Genomic DNA, 26,480 nt, shown 5'->3' with positions numbered 1-26,480 from the left:
ACTCATTGTGCCCCGCAGCTGCCGAACCGCCCGTCAGTCCGCCCGCCAGCCACCCGTTCGGTGCGTTGGTCTGCGAGAGGCCGGTGGTGGGTGCGGAGCCTGCAGCCGTTCCCGCGGCCTCCTTCTCCTCCCCGTTCCCCTCTCCCCGACCTCGCACTCCTTTCCCCATTCCGGCTCCGTCACCCTCCCGCCCCTCACACTCAGGACGAGAATGCCCTGCCCGGAACAACCCAGCAGCGCCTAGATGGCTTTGGTCACGGTCCAGCGATCGCCTACCCCCAGCACCACCTCCAGCCCCTGCGCCTCGGTGAGTCTCTCCCCGCGGCTGCTCTGCTTGCTTCTGTCACTGCGGCTCCGCTTTGCCTCAACGGGTCCCGCCGAGCGCCACTGCGCACGCGCCGCGCCGCTTCCCAGGCCTTGGCACTCGGCTGCCGCGAACCCCCCATACCCCCCATCTTAAAGACGAGCTGCAGGAACGACGGAACGTTGATTTTTGGCCCCATCACTCTGGGCACCGAGCTCTAACAGTCCTCGCCCGAACCCCCCTGTGGCATGCTTTCCTATGGCTTGAGCACTTCCTTTTGGGAATGAGTCATTCTGGTTCTTCACCCTCCCCCTTCCTTTTCCCTCTGTTGCTTTGCTGCAGGGAGAGGACCATGGGACTCCGGCGTTGCCCCTTACATCCATCCACGTCCGCTTACCCACACCCATTTCATGGACCCGTATTCGAGCACTGCACTCCCTTCTTCAGGCTCGCTCTCTGCCTTCCCCGAGTCACTTGCTGTCTTTCCTGTGTTCTGTACTGTTCGGGCTTCATTGGACTGCTGAACGGTAGTTACTCCTTGGTCTTTTCCCTCCTTACCTCCCCCAAAGTGTGACTGTGGTCTCTGCTTCTTGAACTTATCTTTTCCTCTGTGGAGATCCCCAGAGCATCTGGTGCTGCATGATGACCAATGCCAATTCATTTACATCTTACAGACATATATGCCTTACACTTATTGCTCATGATCGTTCTTATTCTTGGGTCACATTTGTATGGCTCGTTAGTTCAGATGCCTATGCCAGTGAGGCATGCTTCCAGCAGGAAAATACCCAGTAACCAGCCTTTTCCTGCTGGGCGCTTCTTTGCCTTCTTTCCTCATCCCACCCCCACTCTTGTACACACTATTCTTTTAGGCTTTATTTTTGAAAATACTCATTTTTCAAAATAAAGTATTGCACCAGCCGGGTGAAATGGGATCTTTCATTGAAAAGTAATCCAGATGTTTTAGAGGGAAGCAGACCGAGTGAAACTATGGGCAATTGGGAAAACCGTCTTGAACTTCCTACAGAACTGTAATTTTTAAAACTGTGCTGGTGGATTTAGTAGTTTCAAGTTGCAAAAAGATATTCAATAAACACTGTGCCACCTTCCACTGTAAAAAATCGGCTTACTCTTCTGTTTATATGTTAACTGGCTTGTAATTTTAGGTTTCCTGAATTGCAAAATTTTGTATACAGAGGTGGTTTCTTTCTCCCCACCCCCACCCCCGCTTAAGCTTTCTTTTGCATTTTGTGTTATCAAATTGAAAAATATATCCTAATTCTAGAAGTGATTATATTTCATAGGTTAATTTACCTTGTGTTATTCCAGAGAGCAGAACTAGGATCCTTGGGTAGAAGTCCAGGGAGGCAGATTTCCAATGATTGTAAGCAAGAATTTTGTAACAATGGGGTGGACTGCCTTGCAAAATAGTGAGTGCCCATTGCTGAAAGTATTCAAGCAAAGTCTGGAGGCCTTTTGCCTAGGAGGTGATAGAAAGTATTCCTGAAATGGGGAGACTTCTAAGGCTTTTTCAAAGGTTCTGTGATTTGAAAATAATTGCCCTTCAAAGGTAGAAAACAGTTCAAGGTCCTCTGAAGACAGGTATCATGGGGATAGAAATTTAATACACAATACTTCATTCTTATATGTGGTACTTTATGCCAGTTTTTGGAAAGTCACTAACATACTATCAGACCATCTTAATTTACTCCACTAGTGAACTCTTTGAGGATAGTGGTTGCCAGGATTGATTTTGTTTAAAAAGCAACTGAAGATTAGTAGAATCATGCAAATAAACTAGAACCCAGTATTATAGTGACATAATTTTTCTTGGTCATTGTTGAAAACATGTATGTTGTCATAATATATGAACATCAAGTTATCATACTATTTTTCTTGAGGTGAATGATTAGTATACATTAAGACCACATCTATGATTAAATTCATGCCACTTGATATGACTTAATTAGCCAAACTTGGGTTATTTTAGAGTCTTTAGGTATGTTAATTGTCACTTTTGACATAAGTAATTAAATTAGTCATGTGGTTAGCTCAGTTGCTGAGTTAAATGACTGATAATTTCTACATCTACTTGCTATACTAGCCTGGTTATTTCAGTTGTTTATAGGTGGCTGAGGGTGTAAAGAAATCCTGGGACTGATGTGTGTGTGTGTGAAACTAAACATTAATAACTTGACTGATGAGCCAATTACCTTTCCCTTTAAATTGTCTTCCCATTTCAGTTCATCCAAAGCTGTGTTCAGCTGAGTCGGCTCCTGGTCCTTGTAGTCCAGCCTGTGTTTCAGGATGCTGTCTGAATTGCATATATTTGCTGTTGCATCTTTTGCTGTATGAATAGGTTGAGTTGTTGATTTTTTATTTATTTTTATTTTTAAAATATATTTTATTGATTTTTTACAGAGAGGAAGGGAGAGGGATAGAGAGTTAGAAACATCAATCAGCTGCCTCCTGCACACCCCCTACTGGTGATGTACCCGCAACCAAGGTATATGCCCTTGACCAGAATCGAACCTGGGACCCTTCAGTCCGCAGGCCGATGCTCTATCCACTGAGCCAAACTGGTTAGGGCGAGTTGTTGAATTTTTAAAAATGAGCAAAAAGAATCTAGAGGGTCATGAAAGTAGAAACTTAATTTTGTAAGGCTGGAAATTTATATTTTTTAATTAATCATAGTAAGCATTTTATTATGTTTTTAGTATAGGAATTTTAAAATTTTAGTAGTGTCAGTTTTTCAGTATTCTTTCATTAGGGATTAAACAAATCTATTGATCATCTACTGGGTGTGAATGATTATTATAGATACTAATATGTATAAGAGATATACTCTATCAGGATCATGTAATCAGGGATAGGATTAAGAAAAAATATGAGGGGAGAGGATAGAGAAGGAGAGTGAGGGAAATGATACTGTATGTACATGAATAGTCAGTTTGTAATGATAAGTATTGTCTGAATTCAGATTAAGATAAATTCACTAATGGCAAAAGTAATATCAATCTCTAAATCTCTTGGGTCTTTCTCTATGCCAGACATCATGCTAAGTGCTTGACATGGATTGAGTGACTCATTTACTCCTCACAATATGCCCAAAGGAAATTGCTATTATCCCCATCTTACAGATGGAAGAAACTGAGGCAAAGAGCAAATAAGGAATATGCTCAGTGACACTCAACTGCTGAAGCTGTAGTTTAAACCCAGATGTGTCTAACTAGAATCTGCCATCTTTTTCCTTTGTGGTAATCAAAGGGAGGTATACAAAATATGTGGCTCTTGAACTAGCCCTTGAAGGATGGGCTGAATTTCTATAGGTTGAGCTGGAAGCTGGAAAGTAGAGAATATTCTAGGTGGAGGAAAGCTATATACACCAAGACTTAGAGGCAGAAAAGTACAAGGCATATCTGAAGGACTTAGGCCAATTTGAGGAAGAATTTGGAAAGAATAATGGGCACTAAAGGTGAAGAGGCAGCTAGAGCTGCACAGGGACTGCTGGGTTTAGGAGTGTGAACTTGATAGAGAAGATAATGCAACGTCCTCAGAGGTTTTTGAACAGATATGATCACTGGTGTTTTAAGAAAATTAATGTGGAAGCTGTGGGCTAGAAGAATTTGACAGAGGGAGAAGCCATGAATGGATCCAGTTAGAGGATGTTACAGTAGCCCAGGTGTGAGATAATAAAGTCTTGAATTGGGAATGTGAGTGATAATGGAAAGAAAGGGGCAGATTTGAGGGATTGTGGAGAAGACACAAAGGACTTGGGGATTGATTGGGTGTAGGGAAGGAAGAGTCACAGATGCCAGCTCTAGGAATATATTGTTATTCCTAGATAATAAGTGTGTCCTAATTAATTGGCAATTTAAGAATTATCTTTTTCCCTCTGTTCTTTCTGCTATCAATTTTCAGAATGGATACCCATATTGATCTAGGGTCATACAGGACAGTGAACTGCTACAAAAATCTTTTTGTCTTCTGTAGTGCTTTATATTTCTCATAATGTTTTTGTGATCATGATCTAAAACTTTCTAGAGTAGCTTTGTAAGTTATGCAAGACAGGTTACCGAGGTTAAAAGACTTGCTGAGGGTTATAAAACTGGTTGGTGTAAGAACCTGAACTAGAACTAAGTTTCTTGGCTCTTGGTTACATCTCTTTCCATGGTGTGATAAGAGAAACAGCATTAGTTTCTGATCCCGAGAATTTGACTGCCAGTATAGTAAAGAAACCAAGACCTGAGATACAATCAAGAACTCACACTCTCTTTGGAGTCCATTTATATTGTAATCTTGAATGCCTAGAACAGAATTATCCAACTCAGTGCAGATCATGTTTAGGAAATATCCTTATTTAAAGCCTTGGGCATTTAATTCCCTTACTCTCAGAAGATTATAAAATAGGAATGAAAAGTGGCACTGCTGCTAAAGACAGTCTCCTTATAGTTCTGGGAAATGATAATTGTGATGGTTTTACAGTAAGGGAGGAGGAAGAAAACCTGTAGATAGCTGTCCTAAGGAAAAACATAGCACTTACAGACTACTTAATATAAGGACAAATACCCACCTAAGATTCAATACTCCCTCAGAGCTAATATTATATGGTCATATTGATGATCCTGAATATCATAAGAAGGCTTAATCTTGTTTTGTCTTGATTTAAGCAGTCAGGATTGAGTAAAGTATATTTTTAGATAGATGTTCATACAAGTTTCACCAAAATTTTGATGTTTAAAATACACATTTTAATTAATTGGGAAATTTATTTACATATATATCTTATTTCCTGATAATGATGGATAAATAAGATATTGTTGAATTATATATATTCAAATATGACCCACCCTCTCCCCCTAAGCAGAGAAAATAAAATCATAGCAAATATGAAATCCTCCTATATAATAGAAGGCTAATATGCAAATTGACCAAACAGCAGAACGACTGGTCACTGTGATGTGTACTGACCCCCAGGGGGCAGACACTCAATGCAGGAGCTGCCCCTGGTGGTCAGTGTGCTCCCACAGGGGGAGTGCCGCTCAGCCAGAAGCCGGGCTCACGGCTGGCTGAGCACAGCAACGGTGGCAGGAGCCTCTCCTGCCTCTGCAGCAGCGCTAAGGGCCCCTTGGGGGATGTCCGACTGTTGGGGGAGTGGGCCTAAGCCAGCAGGTGGACATCCCCTGAGGGGTCCCGGACTGTAAAAGGGTGCAGGCTGGGCTGAGGGACCCCCCTTCCCAGTGGAAAAATGCCATGCACTGGGCCTCTAGTTGATTTATATGAAGCATAAATACTTAAAAGTGATGCTTTTTAATTTTTAGAAGACAGCTTTAGAAACTCAAACTGTAAAAATAATACGTGGCCATTATAGAAATTTAGAAAATACAGAAAAGCACAATAAAGAGAATAAAAGATATGTACCATAAAGCTGTGTATATATTTTACATATTTGAAATGCTGATGTATGTATAATTTTACATTTTTAAGTTTGATATATATCATAGATGTATTGCCATATCACCTAAATGGCTGCATTGAGTTATAACTCATTCTAACCATTCCATTATTGATGAACATCTTGGTGTTTCCAACTTTTTTGTTTTACTATTCTAAATTCAATTACATGAAAATCATTGGGCATAAATATTCAATTGAATTTTAGAACTTTTTTCTTTTTTTAAATTTAAATTTTTTTGAAAGTATTACATATAGTATTACATATGTCTCCTTTTCCCCCGCATTGGCCACCCCCACCTCCCAGCACATGCACTTACCCCTCCCCCCCGTCTGTGTCCATTGGTTATACTCTTATGCATCCATACAAGTCCTTTGGTAGATCTCTTACTCCCTTACCCCCTGCCTTCCCTCATAGGTTGGACAGTCTGTTCAATGCTTCTGTGACTCTGGTTCTATTTTTGTTCATCAGTTTATGTTGTTCATTATATTCCACAAATGAGTGAGATCATGTGATATTTATCTTTCTTTTCTCTGACTAGCTTATTTCACTTAGCATAATGCTCTCCAGTTCCATCCATGCTGTTGCATATGGTAAGAATTCCTTCTTTTTTTGTTTTTTTTTACAGCAGCGTAGTATTGCATTGTGTAGATGTACCACAGTTTTCTAATCCACTCATCTGCTGATGGGCACTTAGGCTCTTTCCAAATCTTAGCTGTTGTAAATTATGCTGCTATGAACATAGGGGTGCATATATCCTTTCTGACTGGTGTTTCTAGTTTCTTAGGATATATTCCTAGAAGTAGGATTACTGGGTCAAATGGGAGTTCCATTTTTAATTTTTTGAGGAAACGCCATACTGTTTTCCACAGTGGCTGAACCAGTCTGCATTCCCACCAGCAGTGCACGAGGGTCCCTTTTTCTCCACATCCTCTCCAGCACTTGTCGTGTGTTGATTTGTTGATGATAGCCATTCTGACAAGTGTGAGGTGGTACCTCATTGTTGTTGTTGTTTTTAATATATTTTATTGATTTTTTTACAGAGAGGAAGGGAGAAGGATAGAGAGGTAGAAACATCGATGAGAGAGAAACATCAATCACCTGCCTCCTGCACACCTCCTACTGGGGATGTGCCCGCAACCAAGGTACATGCCCTTGACCGGAATCGAACCTGGGACCTTTCCGTCCACAGGCCAACGCTCTGTCCACTGAGGCAAACCGGTTAGGGCCCTCATTGTTGTTTTGATTTGCATCTCTCGGATGATTAGTGACTTTGAGCATGTTTTCGTATCTCTCTTGGTCTTCTGTATGGCTTCTTTCAAAAAGTGTCTATTTAGGTCCTTTGCCCATTTTTTTATTAGATTGTTTATCTTCCTTTTGTTAAGTTGTATGAGTTCCCTATAAATTTTGGAGATTAAACCCTTATCGGGGATAACATTGGCAAATATGTTCTCCCATGCAGTGGGCTTTCTTGTTGTTTTGTTGATGGTTTCTTTTGCTGTGCAGAAGCTTTTTATTTTGATGTAGTCTCATTTGTTTATTTTCTCCTTAGTTTTCATTGCCCTAGGAAATGTATCGGTAAATATACTGCTACAACTAATGTCTGCTATTTTGCTGCCTATGGCTTCTTCTAGGATTTTTATGGTTTCCCATCTTAACGTTTAAATCCTTTATCCATTTTGAGTTTATTTTTGTGTATGGTGTAAAAGTTGGTGGTCTAGTTTCATTTTTTTTGCATGTATCTGTCCAATTTTCCCATCACCATTTATTGAAGAGACTGTCTTGACTCTAATGTATGCTCTTGCCTCCTTTGTCAAATATTAATTGAGTATAATGGCTTGGGTCGATCTCTGGGTTCTCTGTTCTGTTCCATTGGTCTATATGTCTGTTCTTGTGCCAGTACCAGGCAGTTTTGAGAACAGTGGCTTTGTAGTATAGCTTGATATCTGGTACTGTGATCCCTCCAACTTTATTCTTCTTTCTCAAGATAGCTGCAGCTATTCGGGGTCTTTTTTTACTCCAGATGAATTTTTGGAGAGTTTGTAGAACTTTTTTCTTTCAATCCTCACCTGAGGACATGCTTAGTTGGGGGCGGGGGGTGGGGAAAGAGATCAATTGGTTGCCTTCCATTGGCTCCAAGACTGAGAATCAAACCCGCAACCCAGGTATGTGCACTGACTGAGAACCAAAACCACAACCTTTCAGTACACTGGACAATGCTCAACCAACTGAGCCACTCCGGTTCAGTGCATTTTGGAGCATTTATTAAGATTTCAAGAAATAAAATTACTGGATCACAGAGTATAAACAATTTTAAACACTTCTATTACATATTTATATCTTATAGAAAGGCTGTTCCAATTAACATTTATTCTAACCAGCATAGTATAAAAATGTTCATTTCTCCTAGCCGTATTAACACTGGATATTCTCATTTCGTTTTTAATCATTAGTAATTTTTGAGGATAAAGATAGTTGGTTTGATGTATTTTATTATAGATTGAATGTTTTTCAGATGTTTATTAGCCATTTCTATTAAAAATTTTTAGAAGATAGTTTTATTGAATATAACCTACAAACCCTAAAATAAAACTGCTTTAATGTATACAATTCAGTTGATTTTTAGTAAATGTACAGAGTTTACTAAACTTAGAGTTTACAGACTGCAATCTTCACTGCAATCCTGTATTTCTGTTTTATGAATTTATTCTTTTCAATCTACATACTCTCTTTTCTTTTTTTAAGAGAAAGAAAGGGAGAGGGAGAGAGAGAAAAACTGATGAGAGAGAAATATTCACATCAATTAGCTGCCTCCTGTACGCCCCCCACTGGGGATTGAGTTGGAAACATAGTGTGCAATGACCTGGAATGAAACTGGTGACCTCTTGGTGCATGGGTAGATGCTCAACCACTGAGCTACACATACGCCGGGCGTAATCTATATACCCTCTTGATATATTATGAATATTAGTCTTTTATTGTATTTACTAAAACTATTTGCTTTTTAATTGTTTGTATTACCCTTAGACTACAGTCTATGCTACAGAGTTTTGCTAGCAAAACTTTTAGTGAGCCAACGTTACTTACCTCTTTAGCCTTGTCTCTTCCCAAGTCCCTGCCTTGCACACTGCTTAGTCAAGCTGACATGTCATGCTCCCCTTTATCTCTAGCCTTTGTACATGCAGTTTCCTTTACCTGGAACACTTTTTCCTCTTCTCTTTACATGACTAATTCCTACTCATCCTTCAGTTCCCAGCTTAAATGTCACTTCTTCTGGGAAGCTTCCCTGACTCCACTCCCAGACCATCGTAGGTGCTCCTTCTATGCACACCATAGCACCCTTACTTACCCATTGTGCCTCCTACCTCTTTATTGCACTTGGTTGTGTGACTGCTTATCGCCCCAACTAACCTTTAAGCCAGGGACTTGGTTTATTGATGCATATTTTTGTATCACAAGGGTCAAAAGTATTGGACACACGGATCAATAGATGGATGGATATAGCCATATTTAGCAATCTTTTCCATTTTGAGTTATTCCATTGCTTTTAAGCATTGTTCTGTTTCCAGAAGCCCAAAAATATGACCACCTTTAAGACTTTTTAAAATTTATTTGAGAGAGAGAGAGAGAGAAGAAGGGGGGAAGAAGAGAGAGAGAGAGAGAGAGAGAGAGAGAGAGAGAGAGAATTTGAACCATCAATTTGTATTCCACCTATTTAGGCATTCATTAGTTCATGCTTGTATGTGCCCTGACCAAGGATTGGACCCACAACCTTGACATATTTGGAGGATGATCTTACCAACTGAGCTGTCTGGCCAGGGCCCCTTTAAGACTTTTGATACATATTGCTAAATTGTTCTCCAGAAAAGTTGAATCAATTTTTGTTGACAAGCTATATATAAAAATGTCTGCTTCACTGTACCCTCACCAGCCATGAGTATCATCATCATCATCACCCACTTTCTTTCTCATAAGAGCCATTGTTTATTGAACATTTACTGTGCACCAGGCACTGTGTTGAGTACCTTACATGCATTATATTAATTTTTAAATCACTCCTATGATATAGATATTATTATTATCTCTATTTTACAAAGAAAATTGAGACTCAGAGAAGTAAAATGAATTGCCTAAGATTATAGGAATAGTATCTGACCCTAGAATCTTTTAACCACTAGTATTTTTTAAAAATATATACATTTTTTTATTGATTTTTCACAGAGAGGAAGGGAGAGGGACAGGGAGCCAGAAACATCAATGAGAGAGAAACATCTATCAGCTGCTTCCTGCACACCCCCCAACTGGGGATGTGCCCGCAACCAAGGTACATGCCCCCGACCGGAATCGAACCCGGGACCCTCCAGTCCGCAGGCCGATGCTCTATCCACTGAGCCAAACCAGTCAGGGCTACCACTAGTATTTTATTGCTGTTTTAATTTATATTTTTTAAATCAGAGGTTAAACATTTTTCCAATTATTTATTATATATGTTTTATATTTCCTGTTTTGTAAGTCGTTGATGTGAGTAGCCCAACTTTCTCCATGGATAGTTATTTTTGCCATATTAACTTGTAAATATTCTGTTTTTAAAATATATTTTTATTTATTTCAGAGAGAAGGAAGAGGGAGAGATAGAAACATCCATGATGAGAGAGAATCATGGATCGGCTGCCTCCTGCAGAGTTCTCCACTGGGGATCGAGCCCACAACCCGGACATGTGCCCTTGACTGGAATCGAACCTGGGACCTTTCAGTTCATAGGCCGACGCTCTATCCACTGAGCCAAACCAGCTAGGGCTATAAATATTCTTTATATACTAAGAATATTAACCTTTTTCTGTTTTGTTGCATATTTTGCCTCAGTTTTTCATTTGCCATTTTTGTTTGCTTTTGTCATATTTATTTTGATGTACAGATATTTAAAAAAATTTAATGCCATCACTCCAAAGTTTTTTGTGTGTTTGATTTTCACATTGTTTTCTTAGTTCAATTTTCCATCAATAGGGTAGAGAAATATTCACCTTTATTTTCTGAAGTTGTCTTACAGTTTATTTTTATATTTAACTTTAATCACCCAAAATTAATTTTACTACATGGTATGAGGTAAATATTAAATTAATTTCATTCTAAATAGTTAACCACTTGTCCCAGTTCATTTTATGAAATAGTCACTCCTTTTTCTAATGGTGTACAATTCTACCTCTGGGAAATAATAAATTGCAGTATAAGCCAGAGTGTGTTCTATTTGAGTTCCATTACTATTTCCACAGGAGTTTAGTTAGTTTAGCAGGTATTAGTATTAATTAAGTGACATGGACAGAAAATATACCTAAACTAGCTTAGATTTTAAAATATGACTCAAGTGCCTGGGAAGTACAGAGGGAGAGCAGGCCTTTGGTGTTCAAAAGGTATCTTCAGGTCTCTCTCCTCCTTTCTATTTGGCTTTCAGTGAAAGGGAGCAGATTCTAGATTATGCCCAGTCTGAAAAAAGGCGCTGTGCAGAGCCCATACTTCCTAACTATATAGAACCATAAAATATTATTCCTGGTTCCAGCAGCTTAGGGCTTTACTGTTTCTATTAAATGTCTGCTGTCATTGGCTACACAGTGCCTGGCCCATTGTAGGCATTCACAGGTCCATGTTTCTTCATTCATTCATTCATTCATTCATTCATTCATTCATTCAAAAAAACCTAGCTGTGGTAGGGAAAGTATTTTTTTTTTTTTAAGGACAAAACCAAACAAAATGATTATTGACAAAACTCTTTATCTAATTCGAAATATGCCAGAAGCCAGGTACACATAGGAGAGATCTAAGCATTCTTGTTAATCTTTAATGAGTGCTATTTTGTGCAGTAATCTCATCCATTCTCTTCCTCTGGTTCTCAGCACCGAGTCCTTTTCAAATACTTTAACAAACTGCCCTGCATTTTCTTGCCCAGCTGAGCAACACAGCTGCTGTTCATGGTGCCCCTTATTTTCCTGTTTGTCCAGAGAATGTCTGGTGTGGTGATCTTGGCTCTGAAATGTATTGAAAGGTCTCATGGTTCCCTAGATTTCCTGAGAGACGGGAAATATTTCACTTACTGAGTGGGAGAGGCTATGCTTAGAAATAATTGGTGATAAGTAGTGTACTGTGTTCCAGCCTAGATTTTATGGAGCTGTGTGATTCAATTAAAAAAATAATAATTTAGTATCTTTTTGTATCCCGTGCTATACTTGACTCTGAAGATATTTAATTCATACCAGGATTGATGATCAAGCCGTCAGTTAGACCCTGGTTTCAGAAAGCTTAGCATATAAGAAGAAAGATTAGTATTAAATAAGTAGTTAGAATACACTGCAGTAATCACAAATTATATAAGCCTTGTGGAAGAGAAAGAAGGTCAACAAGGATTTCTGAGTTGAGCCTTAAAGATTGAGTGGTATTGGTTTGAAAATAGAGCAGTCTGAAGCATGAGCTTAAGGCACAGGGCTAGACATGATGTATGCTGGGAGCCACAAACAGTACAGTGCTGATGCCATGTAAAGTGCAAAAAAGGGGGCTGGAGAAATAAAAATATTTTTTCCTGAATTGTAACACCTAAGTACTTCTTTTACCTTAAATACAGTATATGTGTTCTCTTGGCTTTCCTTTAAAGTGAATTTGTTAAAATTTGTGACTATGGGCATGTATAACTGCCCTAGTAGCTACAATGTTTTACATGTTTGCTATGCTGTAGGGGCTTAATCACAAGGAACAACAACAGCCTGTAATTATTGGAATTGAGAGTCTACACTGGGTTTGGCGTTAAAAAGGAATCACTACTATTTGAAGGAGTACTATTATTGTTCCCATTTTACAGATGAAGAAATTGATTTTCACAGAGGCATTTAGACTCCCCAGCTAGGAGTATCAGAGCTGGGATTTAAGCTTTGGTTGCCACACCCAAGGACTAAATTACCTTCCAGCTTAGAATTAGTCTCTCTGTCTAGGTGCTGTTTGAGTTGCTTCCATTTTTTTAACCATGTTGCTTCATGTTTGTCCTGCTTTAGTTTGAAATTACCGCAATTTGAGTCATGTTGCTGCTTTTGTCTTGGTGCTTGATAAACTCAGTTCAACAGAAGCTTGTTGAGAGCCTCTCCAGCACTGTGGGAATATATAAAGCATTATCTTTGCCTTGGAACTTACAGGTCTAGTGTGGGAAGGCAGCCATAAACTAAGTATGTATAATCAAAAAACCTAAAATGTGAGTGCAATAGAGAATAACAGACCAGGAATATGGAACAGACTAATTGGGAAAGATGGAGAAGCAAAGATCTTACTTTTAAATATTAATTCATTTTCATTTATAATCAGAAGCCAACTCTATCTATGGTGTGATTGTTGTAAGATAGTGTTGTCTAAGGTATGGTAGCCAGATACTGAAGCTTCTATCTTTGGAAAGTGTGTTTGGAGGTATTACCTTGCCCCTCACCTCTTCCACCTCCGTACCTTTCTCTGCTAAAGGGAAAAAAAAAAAAATGCCCAACAACCTCATTTTTACTGATTCAGACAGATAGGGGAATGTATGAAATTATGTTTCTAGAAGTTTAAGGGAAGACATCTCTGTGCAACTTCCTCACTGGAGTAGTGATTCTCTACTTGTTGCTTCAGACACTTTTATAGAAACAACAACAATTTGAGAGAGCCTTACTTCACAATTACAATATTTAGCATGTCTCAGACAAGAATTAAACCACATGTTAGCTTCTCATAACATATTATCTTAATCTACTAAGGAAGCTCATTTATTCTTTAGAGGTTGAGAAAGCAATTGTGGTTTAGAATAAAAATAGTATTCACCAATGATTCTAATATAGTCCACATGGGGGTTCATGCCCTGAAAGTATTTTCATTTCTTTCTTCTTAGGCCTTCAAAAATACCTATAGCAACGTGAAGCAATCTAGCGTAGTGGTGGTTTGGGAATTCTCCGCCTGAATCTGAACACTGCCTTTACAATTTACTAGACTCAGACAACTCAATTACTCCATGCTTCAGTTTGCCCATCTGTGAAATAGAAGTAATAAATAGTACTTTTATAGAAGTGAGCATTAAATGAGAGAGTGCCTTAGTACCATGTCTGGCTCTAAATAAACATGCACTTATGAGGTATTAGTCATTTTTATAATGATGGTTATTTAGGGTTGCTATTTGGTTATTAAGCAATTTTTCATTATAATACAAATTTGGTGGGGAAGATACTTGCTTTATGACAATGTAATTCAAATGAATAGCTTATTTCAGGGGTTTCAATTTTTTTTAATTTTTGTACTCAATAATACCTTCATTTTTTAAAATTAGAGACTTTCTGCTCTAGTTGTTAATCTCTATGCCAAGTATGTTTATTGTATATAATTTTGTAATGACCCTGGAGCACTATACAGAATGATTAATGCAACTGTAATCTTTAAAAATCCCCTTTCCTTGAGAGCTTATCAATTTACTAGGTCATGCTTAGCAGCATATTAATCTATTGGATGTTTTGCTATGGTAGGCCAGATCATTGCAAGTGGTCACCTTAGTTTTTTAGTCAAATCATACTGAATATATTGACATTTTTAATGATCAAGACTATAAATCATGTGGCAAAATAGAAATCAACAGATATTTTTTAAAGATAGAGAATCTGAGGACACTGAATGTATTCATGGGTTTAAATATATCTTTGTACAAAGAAACAATAGGTGAGAAGAATGATTTGTGTAATCCAGCTATACTAAGCATTTGGAAATTGAAATTGAATGCAGCTTTGAAAAGATGCATTTCCAACGATACTTAATGAACTCACATGTAACAAGAGGCCTTTGGTTCAGACTTTGGTTGCATTTTGATAACAGTTTTTACTATTGAATGCTGTCATAAAATAGAGAAAACCTATTTCTTTTTAAAGAGGGTACTGAAAAAAATACACCAAACTTTCTATGAGTACAATATTTTAATACATCTTCTAGATCTGTTTTATACAAGCTGCAACTTTCTCAACTCTGAGCATTTTAATGTTGATTCTGTAGTTTTCAATTAAACTTCAAAGGAACTGCAGACTATAAAGGAAGTCTGGTTAGGCAAGGTGTGGCTGAAAAATCCAGGAATTCCTCCACTTGCCTACAAAACATGCTTGCAGGATATGGCATCTTGATAATTAAACACAGGGCTTTTAGTAGAAAGAAAATAGTCTTTGGAAATTTCCACTTAAGCACCATTTTGTAGGATTTTAATCTATAAGACTTAAAAAAATTAGAGGATTTTATTAAACAAACTAATAATGAAAAGTCTTACGTTCTTGAAATTGTCTTATAGAAGACTATAGTTGTGTTGCAAAATGAAAAATTTTAAAGACACAAGGATGATCTGGACCTCTGTGTTGCGTGAGCTTGCTCAGAATGCCAGCCTGCTGAAAGTTAGAAATAGAGATGTTGCTCACCAACTTAGTCTTTGATTTGTTTCCATCGGTTCTTTCAGGTGATTCAAGGCACTTAGAGGAAGACTGTGTTTTAACAGGTCCAGGGCTTATACTTGCTTTTTTCATAGATTCTCCCCCACTCTCCTATCCCCACCCCTACTTAATTGGATTGCATTCATTTTGCAAACATTTATTAAATCCCTATTCTGCACAAGACTTTATATCATTTAAGCTGCTAGTACAATCTACTCTTTTTAAAACAAGTTGCCTTATCTGAGCATGTGATTTAGAAAACTGGATGATTGAGGTTCTGTGTTTTATTCTTTCTTCATTCTAAAGTAACCATAATAGTGATTCTTAGAAAAAAACTTTTCTGTAATAGTTGTGTGAACTCCAAAATGGAACCTTATAGTATAGGATTAGATCATATATGGTCCTAAATTCAATGATGAAAGAAAAAATATTGAAATGGACATTTGTCTTTGGAAAAATTTGAATGCACAAAAATGTATTTTGAAAATGTATGGGTCAGTAGTTGAGAATATACCTTATCAGATTTTTTTTTTTCATTGATGAGAGAGACAGAGAACCTTCAATTTGTTGTTCCACTTATGTATGCATTCATTGGTTGATTGATTCTTGTATGTGCCCCTGACTGGGGATTGAACCTACAACCTTGGTATACTGGGGCAATGCTCTCTAACCAACTGAGCTACCCAGCCAGGGCCTCAGATAGTTATTTCTTAAACCGCTCCCCCTTAAATTAGAAAGTTCTTTTTCCTCATTTTACTTTTTGCCTACTTCACTTGATTTATTACCGACTTTCCAAAATGCCATTTTGGAAGTTGAGAGCACAGTTTCTTTAAGCTCAGCAAGCAATGTGACAGTGATATTGAAATAATGAATTTTTCATTATTTAAAATCCTAAGCCTTATATTTGTCTAGAGAAAAAGTATTTTCTACATGGCCCTAGTGTACTTTTCTCCCCTGCCAAATCCAGACCCAAAAGGACAGTTTCCCTCTCTGGATAATTTAATAACGACTTTATGTCTTAAATACTTGTTGTCAAGAAAATAGGCTACATCATAGCATAGTGGTTAAATTGACTTTAGGCTCTGGAGCTAGATTCTGGAGTTAAAATCCCAGCTCTACCATTTACTAGGTGTATATTTTAGGAAATCACCTATCTAAGCTTCACTTTCCTTATCTTACAGTATTATTGTTAGCTTTCATGAAATAACTAAATGAATGCTTAATATAGTGTCTAGCACTCTAGCATAGTGAGTGTTCGTTCATTATCTGCTAATAATTACTAATGTTAAGTGGATTTAATTCTTTGATTCTTGCACAGTATTATATACTTAATTTTAAAAAATTATGACAATTGGCTTCCAAAGCATATTTATTATAGGTGATATATTTGAGTCTTTACTGAATTGTATCAAATATGTATCATGCTTAGATGTATTGCTTTATGAGTAGTTGTACACCCTGGATTGAAATGGGCATAACCATCTTTGAATGGTAATGAAATAATGTGAGATGAAGTGCATTTGAAGATAGTGAAAACTGTAGTTTATAGTTATCTACAGGGCCGTTAAAGCTATTAAAGTTCTTTTTAGGTAAAGATGCAGTGAACTTTAGCACTGAGCATATGACTCTAAGTTTAATGCTCAGTGGGCACAAATGAGTGATATTTTAAGTAATTTAGTTCTTCATTAGTTGTTATGATAGACAAAGTTTGACAACAGTCATTCCAAACATCGTTTTTGCTGTTGCCACTCAGTGATTAAGATGGAAAGTCATATACTTGCTTTCCCAGGCTCTCCTGCACCTACCAGAGGTAACCATGTAACCTAGTTCTGGCCAGAGACCCATAAAGAACAATATGCATGATTGTGGGCATATAGCTCTGTAACTGAGACTGAAGCAAGCATGTCAAACTCAAAGGCTAACACAGGCCAAATAAACAAGGTTTAAGTTCATGTGGGCCGCAAAAAAAAACACAAAAGCTTTAATTTTCATAGAAATGTAGGCTTATTTTGACAGAGACATGCTGAATACAAAGGGCAGAAATAAATGAGTAACTGTTAACATAAAATAATAGAATATTTTAATAAAAAATAATATTTTTTCTTGAACATTAACTTACCAGACACTGAATAACTGCACAAATTAATAAGCATACTGCAAATCTATTTTTCTTGTTCTCTGAAAGCGAAATATTTCCTGTTGTGCATACCAAACAAGTCAGTATAAGACTAATGACGTGGTGATCGGCTGATAAAATACTCGCTGCTAGTATTAGTGGAGAGAAATGGTGCTCCTGCAGGTAAGGTGCGTAAGGGAAATGAATACAACACAATTATAGTAATCAGTCATTAGTGAACATTGTAGTTATTTATTAATAATCCTATATAATAAAACCCTAATATGCAAATTGACTGAACAGCGGAACAACCAGTGGAACGACCAGTCACTATGGTGCACACTGACCACCAGGGGGTAGAAGAAGGCTACTGGTGGCGGTGATCGGGGGTTGGGGTGGGGACCGGCCGGCAAGTGCCCTGCCGGTCACCTCCGCAAACCAACAGTCCAACATCTCACGAGGGCACAGGCCGGGCTGAGGGACACCCCACCTATGCACGAATTCCATGCACCGGGCCTCTAGTTATGTATAACAGGATATTGTAAAAATTAAGTAACAAAATTTTTATTAAAATGTTTCTTACCGTTATATTGGCTGGGCCACAAAAATATTCATCATGGGCTGCGTGCGGCTGCCGCAAGTTTGACATGCTTGGTCTGAAGGGACATGGTTTCTCCCATCTCATGCTCATTTTGTTGTATGCACTTGTTGCATGTAATGGTATGTAAAATCATGTTCACTATAACATAACTTACATTTTCATTCATATTTACTTATTCAGAGCAAACATTATCAAATTAATGCAAGTTAAATGCACATTAGATGCAACTCCAGAGTTATTATTTATGAGATGCTTAGCGTAGAACCTGGCCTTCAGAAAATGGTAGCTGTTGTTACTGTAAGTACAGCATATGATGTTTGAGGATGAAGAAATTGAGGTTGTCCAGGGATCATCTTGGCTCCTGAGTGCAACACAGAACAATGATGGGGATTTTTTCCTGCCACACCAGCCAAAATTTGTAACAGATGAATGTGGCCAAGGGAATAATGTCACTATTTTAAGGATTAGGATAGATTATCAATTGTATTTCAAGAGAAAAACTCTAACATAACTGCCTCACAATTATAGGCCAAAATGACCATGATCCCACCCCAAATAATACACTAATTAAATTTTTTATTGTTTGAATTGTAAAGTATTTTATTTACACAAAATGTATTTTGATTATTTTTAATGCAAACATTTTTTGCTTTCTTTCAAATGTATGACGTAAAGGTTTTCAAAGGACAAAGTGATATTAAATGGAATGCAAAATGTCAGAAAACCCTAATGATAAAATTCATCTGGGAGTCATTCATAAAGGATGTTAACCATTTTCAACTAGAGCCAACCTGAGCCAGAAATAGTTACAGGTGATCTGTTTTACAATGTTGACACAAATGTCTAACAAGATCTTATACCACTGACAAAAAGTACTATGACAAATACAGTAATATGATAATCTTTGTACACTTACTCTGTATATAACATGCATTTGTAGCTCAAAATATTTTGATACTTTAGTTGCTCCGGTCAGATTGTGGTGCTCAAATATAATGAATCATACATATGAAGAGTATGACATAAATATAGCGTAAGAAATTACCCATAGAGGAAGACATAGTGACCCTCTTTTCTTAGAGGAAGTATTTATTTTTCAGATTACAGTGGGCAGCGATATACCTCTGAAAGTTTCCGGAGGATTCAAAATTTAAAAGTAAGAATAACAGCGATAGACAGTAAAACTCTAAGAGCAGTAATATGCTTTTGTTCAAGTGCTGTCATGTATTTTCTACTGAAAGCAAAGTTGTCTAAACTTGTACCTTATCACTTGTTGCTTGGTATAGGATTGTCTTGTTTTTAAACAAGGAGGAAAATCTTGTTTTAAGGTGACTCACAGTGACGTAATATATTAGTAACGGGGTGGTGCTCAATATGAGCACTGGTAATAACAGATACTGGCAATTTCCCCATAAAATTTAACTCATCTTGGGAATTCTTAGGAATCTGTGTTTACAAGTACCTGGTTGCTAGAAGTCTTAATAATAATAATGGTTAAATATCACTGCTATATGGCCATGAGAATTTAAAGTGTGGCACTTAGATGAGTTATAATTAGCTTATACTTCTTTTGTGTGTGTGTTTTGTTTATTTTTATTTCTTTTTTTTTCTTATACTTCTAAGACTTTAAACATCTAGCAGTCTCTCTTATCTGTTATTGTTTTTCTTTTCCTGTCTTTTGAGACCCATTTATCTATGATTGGATGATTTAACCATTTAAAGTTAATTAAATTCAGCTACTGAACCCTATTTCATTTTGTTTGGTTTTTAAAATCTTACTGTGGTTATGGAACTAGGTCTAATGGTAAGTTGATTTTGGTATCATTATAGCTGTACAAATATTGCCATGACACCTGGGAATATGGTTTGCTAGTAAAAGGAGGACAGGTATGGGTAACTAGAAAGATACATAGACATTTATTCTCCTAATTAGAGATTTAGAGATTTTTATAATTTCCTATAAAAAAAGGTTCTATCGAAACTTCAACTTAAGCCCTTTTTACAGTAAAAAAGATTACCATCTATATATATAAAAGCCTAAGCAACCATTACAACCGGTCAACCGAACGCTCAATGCAGGAGCTGCCCCTGGTGGTCAGTGTGCTCACACAGCCAACCTCCCATGGTCCCTCCCTCCAGCCAGCCAACCTCCCGATGTCCTTCCCCCACACCGGCCCCAATTGGCCCCAATTGGGACTGTGCAAAACTGCCCCAATTGGCCCGATTACCAGCCAGGCCAAGCGACCCCACCTGTGCACCAGGCCTCTAGTTTTTAATAATAAATCTTCTAAAGCTAAAAGAGGTTTGGAAAAACTGTTAATGAAAAACTTAGGGAAAATTACATGATTGATTGGCAGTCTTATCTTGGAGAGGATTAGAGTTTTTTAAAGTAAGAAAATGTGTAAGATGTTGATGAAGAGTAGTCTATTTGGTTCTAGTTCTTAGTGTTTTGTTTTTTATTTGGAAGATTTCAGTTAGTTAAGGAGTTCCAGGATATAGGGTAATAAGAATAGTTCTTATAATAAATATAAAAGAGCTTACTGATATATATTTGAAAGACTGTTGGCTAGTTCCTAAGGAAAGTAGACAGTGAGTGTACTTTTACAAATGATGCAACATTAACTTAGTATCTTTGGAGCTCCTTTTTGACATTGCCTTCAGTTCTTTCAAATATCTCCAATTCTTCCTTTGAAGGTGAATTTGTTTTTTGGAAAAGCCAATAATAATTTGCATCCATATCTGATGAAAATTAAACAATCCAAAACATCTTGTCTTTTAATAATCAGTCCCCACCCTCAAAGCTGCGGGACAGTGGCTGGTGCATAACCATGGAGCAGATGGCACATCAGAATACTGTCTTAGGGATTTGGCAGGGAGATGCAAAACAGGGAAGGGAGCTCTAAGCCATGGAGCCGTATTCACAAAATTAACAACTTTAGTGAAAGAAATAAAGAAAGGGAAAATATGCTTGTCCATAAATTAGTGAGATAAATGTTTGTGAGTCATGAAGTATCCAAGCAGATAGTCCAAAAATGTTTCAAGTAGTTGGATATTATAGAACCTCTCAAAATGATTATTTGAGGAGAATATTCATTTCATTTTTATTTTTATTTTTTAAAGATAACATTCATTTTAAAATAAATATCTATTGTGTTGGCTAGATAAAGAAATTCATTAGTTTACTATTTTATAGGCTTAAATTGAATTCTTTATTTTTACTTTGAGAGATATTCTCAAAAAAGTATTCACCATGTAAAATTAACATAGATTTTTGTCTGTTGTTTCCTACCTTTCCTAGATGCCCCTACCACTTTTTTTTTTTTTTTTTTTTTAACTTAGAGGCTGAAGAAGACAGTCTCCTTTCACAGCAAATATGAGGGGGAGAGAGGGAGCCAGAGACAGTAAAACTGAAGAATATTTTGAGTTGATCCATCTCAAAGACAGAGTAGTTAAAATTAGATACTTTAGCCCTGGCCAGTTTGGCTCAGTGGATAGAGCCTGTGAACTGAAAGGTCCCAGGTTTGATTCTGGTCAAGGGCACATGCCCGGGTTGTGGGCTTGATCCCCAGTGGAGGACTTGCAGGAGGCAGCCCATCCATGATTCTCTCTCATCATGGATGTTTCTATCTCTCTCTCCCTCTTTCTTCCTCTCTGAAATCAATAAAAATATATTAAAAAACACACAAATGTATTTTAAAAATTAGATACTTTACCCCCTAAAGATTTTAAATGATAGAAAAAACACTTCAGATGAAATGAATAAATTATTGAGATTGTTTTTAGTGGAACAGATTGTTTTTAGTGGGTGATAAATAAGGTGTCCTTATAATTTATTATCCAAACCAGGATAATAATGAGAATGAAAGGGAGTGCTAGTAATTATTTCACTTGCAACGGATGTTAACTAGGGTGTACAAACCTGGGATATGTGGCTACCCTAGTAATAGAACTCAAATTTATCTTGATATTTATTGGACAAGTTTTGATTGAGGGAGAAAAAATTTTATTTGGAATTTTTTCTTATAATATTTGTTTGAAACCACCTTACATAAGTTATTTCTTCCTTTGTCTTCTCAGAAATTTTATACATATACATATCTTTATAACATTATATTGGAGTTACCTGTTTAAGGGTGAGACTCCCCCATTAGACTGAGGTCAGAAATTTTCCTTGTTCACTATTTATAACCTCCTTAGTGTCCAGAATATTGTCACTAAATATAGTGTGTCCCAAAAAATTGTATATATTTTAACAGCTAATAACTCACTTCATTTTCACTCCTTTTCAGGTATAACTGATTTGAAATAATGGGTGAAGCCAGACTAAGCTTTGAACAAAGAAAATGTATCCTAAAGTGCCACTAGACTTTTTATGGGGATACATAAAAGATAAAGTTTATGGTACAAAACTGGCAACAGTAGATGAATTGAAGATGCACAAATACTGAAGGAAATGATTCTTGATGTTTTCTATTCCATTGCTCCACGTTATCAGCAGTGCCTGGACCAGAATGGTCATCAGTTTGAAAACAGGCATTGACAAAAAAAAGTTCATTTCTACAGATATTTTTTAAATTTTGAAAATGTATTTTATTAATTATATGTTAATAAATATTGAATTTATAGTCACTCAAAGTGTGTAGACATTTTGGGGGGATACCCTGTATATGTTGATGAAGGAATGTTAATCTCATATAATTATTATCTTCCTCATTACTACAATAAGACAATTGTGGTGCTGACAATTTTACTTAAGTATACTGGATGAATTGCTTGTATTTTATAGTATTAAATAGGTTGAGAATGAATAGTTAAATTTATAGGCTGTGTTACACATTTGTTAAAGTTAAAATTTAAAGAATAGGAATGAAACAACATATAATTAAATTCATGAAAAGGACCATATGAAATTAACCAGAAATAAAGTGGGTGGGAGTGGGGTTGAATTGACTTTATGGACAGAAGAATAGAATGTGTAAAGTCATGACAATTTGTAGACATACACATGATTTGATTTGACTAGAGTAGAGAGTGTATATGAGAATAGGACATGGAGGGAGGGAGATGACACGTAAGAGGCCATATCATAAGGAGCCGTATATGATACATTAGGAGGTTGAATTTTATCCTGAAAACTATGAGGAAATATTGAAGAATTTTAAGCAGAAGAGTGATGTGATCAGATTTTGTACTTTAGAAAGAAAGCCATCTGAAAATGCACTGGAGAAAAGCCAGATATACTTGGTTACTAAATTGGCGAGCAGAGGGAAGGATAGTAATTGAAAAGGAAGAGTCTAGCAGCCTTGGGCAAACTACAGCCTGCGGGCTGGATCCGGCTTTTCTATCCGGTTCTCTTGCTCTCCCCTCTGCTCCTTTACTTTGAATTTATATTAGTTCACACAAACACTCCATCCACGCTTTTGTTCCGGCCCTCCGGTCCAGTTTAAGAACCCATTGTGGCCCTCGAGTCAAAAAGTTTGCCCACCCTTGGTCTAGAGTATGGCTTCGTTGTTTCAGGCTTGGGCGAAGAGTACATACTGAGCTAGAGTGTGCAGGGGCCAGGTGGTAGAGTGGGAAGTGAGCATCTTGAGTTTGAGGTATATTTGCAGCAACCAAGGGGAAGTCCCAAGTTAGATCAATACATTTTTACTGCTCAGCAAGGAGATCTAGGCTGGAGACAGAGTAAATGATTATAACTATTAAGCTTTTGCTTAAATGTGTAAATATGTTGTATTTATACTTTTATATACATCACATATTTTAGTCCTTATGAATTTGTTATTATTGTTCCTAATTTACACAGTAAGTGTCAGTCAGTCAGAGTCACTCTAAAGATGGGTTGAAACCATGAAAATATGAATGAGATCACTTATGATGAATGTATATGGTGAGACCTGGGAGGAGTGAAACACTAAAAGTGAACTTTGGGGGAACTTAGACATTTGAGAGGCTAGAGGAGGAAGAAGATTCTGCAGATAAGGCTGAAAGAGAACATCAAAAGTGATGTTACCCAAAATATGTTCCTCAATTAATTTATCATATAAGATAGTTTTTTATAAGGGAGAGAAAGGTTCTAGAGCCAGGCAAGTTTGGGAAACACTGCAGAACTCCATCCTGTAGATTCACAATGCACATCAGTATTTACGTGAGAAATCTGAGAAATCCCTAGTAAAGAAACCCATTTAACTTTAATAGAATATTTCCCAAACCTATTTGATCATGAACCCTCCTCCCCTTTTTTTGCATACATTCCATTGACATCCCAGGACTGAAGAATCAAAGTGAGTGTGGCACCAAAGACTAAACAAAGAGGGAGTTTTCAAGAGGAAGTTGGATCAAGTTGTCTTGGAGAGGTCAACAGAGGTAAGAGTAGAAAGTCAGTAGATGGGCAGTTGTGAGGGCAATAGAAACCTATGTGAGAGCAGCTACAGTGGAGTGTGTGGTTAGAAGACCATTGTGTTGCAGTAGCTTAGAAGATAAATGAGTGGTGAGGAAGGGGAGCTAGCAGGTAGATACTATTTCCAAAACCTTGTCTCTGAAAGGAAGGAGAAGAAAGTAACTAGAGGAGAGTGTTGGTGTGAAAGAAGGGCTCTTTTTGTGTTACTTGTAAGAGATTTGAGAATTTTTTTCTGAAGGGAAGGAGTCCATAGGCAAGAAAAGGGTCAAGATATGGCAGAGAGGAGAGGATGATTCATGGAGCAAGATTCTGAGGAAATGGGAGGAGAGATGTTACAGAGGACAGTTGAAGAGATTAGATTTGGAGGGGTGTGAAGTATTACACTGAGATCAATACAGTGATGCCCTTAGGAGCTTCTTTTCCAAGTAAGAGTGTGCTTTTGGTGTTTGTGTTTGGGCTACAGGGTATAGATTTATGTACTGAATCTTCCTCCTTATTGTCACTTCCTACTGTCATTGTATCTTCCTCTAGTAGCTCTTTACTTCTGCTGATTTGCTGCTTCATATTTGCTTCCAACTAGAAAACCAGGAAACCAAGCTTTTCAGAGTTTAATAGAAAGTAAGAGTAAATAACCTGAAGGTCTAAAAGACACTGGTCCCTGCCCCCAAGGGATGGGAAATTTCTTTTTTTTAGGTGAGGTGGGAAAAGGAGTTGCTTTGGAATTTCTACATTTTCCCAATAGATAAAAATACCACTAAAAGAACATAGAATTTTTTGAATTTATATATGTACCATTGAAAATATCTACTATTTTATTTCCCTACTTTTTAAAATACTAAATGCAATTTTCATCATTAGAAAACATTCCTTAGTGATAGATATCTTCACACTGTGTAGTGTTCATACAAAATTTTTCAGTTTAAAGGTGGTTTTTAACTAGAATCTAGTCAAGTAATGAGATGGATAGGACATAAGATTCTGAATTATAACTATTAAAATGTGCAAGGGTAAATATTCTGCAATTGGTAGTGCCAGGCATTTGTGGTGTGATCTATACTAAGGGCTTTTGATTTAAGTGAGTCACTATATAATGATACAGTACTGCTCTGTGTTTTGTTGTTGTTAAAATCTTTATTGTTGAAAGTATTGCATTGTTTGCAATTGTTTTTCCTCCTAGGCAGTTGCTCTGTCTTACCTTCGTTGTTAGCTCAATAATGTTAGCTGACAGCCCTGGCTGGTGTGGCTCAGTTGGTTGGGCATCGTCCCATGCTCTGAAAGGTTTTTGGTTGATTCCCAGTCAGGGCACAGGCTTAATCCCTAGTAGAGGGTGTGCAGGAGGCAGCTGATTGATGATTCTCTCTCTCCCTCTCCCGTCCTCTCTCTCAAAATCAATGGAAAATTTAAAAAAAAAAATAAAGTTAGGCCCTAACCAGTTTGGCTCAGTGGATAGAGCATCGGCCTGCGGACTGAAGGGTCCCAGGTTTGATTCCGGTCAGGGGCATGTACCTTGGTTGCGGGCACATCCCCAGTGTGGGGTGTGCAGGAGGCAGCCAATTCTCTCTCATCATTGACGTTTCTATCTCTCTCTTTCCCTCTCCCTTCCTCTCTGAAATCAATAAAAAAAAAAAGGAAGGAAGGAAGGAAGGAAGGAAGGAAGGAAGGAAGGAAGGAAGGAAGGAAGGAAGGAAGAATCCATCTCCATGTTCTCTTTTCTCACTCCCATAAAGGCAATAAATAAAACAAACCCAACTGTTAATTTTTTTAAAGTTAAAAGTGTTAATCTGAAAACCGCTTTTAATTAAATATCTTTTTTCTTAGTATATTCATAAACTTTCCTGGAAATCTGCCATTATTTTGAACGCTTATATTTTAAGGGAGTGCAGATGTATAAAGTAGGAGAAACTGGGCCAAATATAAAATTTCTGATGAACTTTTCCTAGAGGATTGTTTATAAATCAGTCAGTCAATTTGTGTTGTTGTCAATAATCTCTTTAAAATGTAAAGGGTGGGGGTGGGAAAGAACCTTCCCTTGGATTAGAATTTACAATTTTTAAAAATTTTCTCTATTCAGGTCACATGTCCTATACCAGTGGTCAGCAAACTCATTTAGTCAACAGAGCCGCAGTTTGCCGACCACTGTCCTATACTAATA

General features: G+C 37.4%; 1 protein-coding gene across 1 annotated transcript in view; it reads left to right on the top strand.

The window, feature by feature from the left end:
* Positions 1-26,480, top strand: part of SSH2 (slingshot protein phosphatase 2) — a 249,106-nt gene continuing 222,626 nt past the window's right edge. The window contains exon 1 of the mRNA XM_080681958.1: positions 1-307. Within this exon, the coding sequence (XP_080538084.1) occupies positions 245-307 (63 nt within the window). The 5' untranslated portion in view covers positions 1-244. The remainder of the gene's footprint in view (positions 308-26,480) is intronic.

This window comes from Plecotus auritus (assembly GCF_963455305.1).
Source record: "Plecotus auritus genome assembly, chromosome: 7".
NCBI lineage: Eukaryota > Metazoa > Chordata > Mammalia > Chiroptera > Vespertilionidae > Plecotus > Plecotus auritus.
Note: the sequence above shows the minus strand (reverse complement) of the source record. Positions and strands in the feature narration are given on the sequence as shown.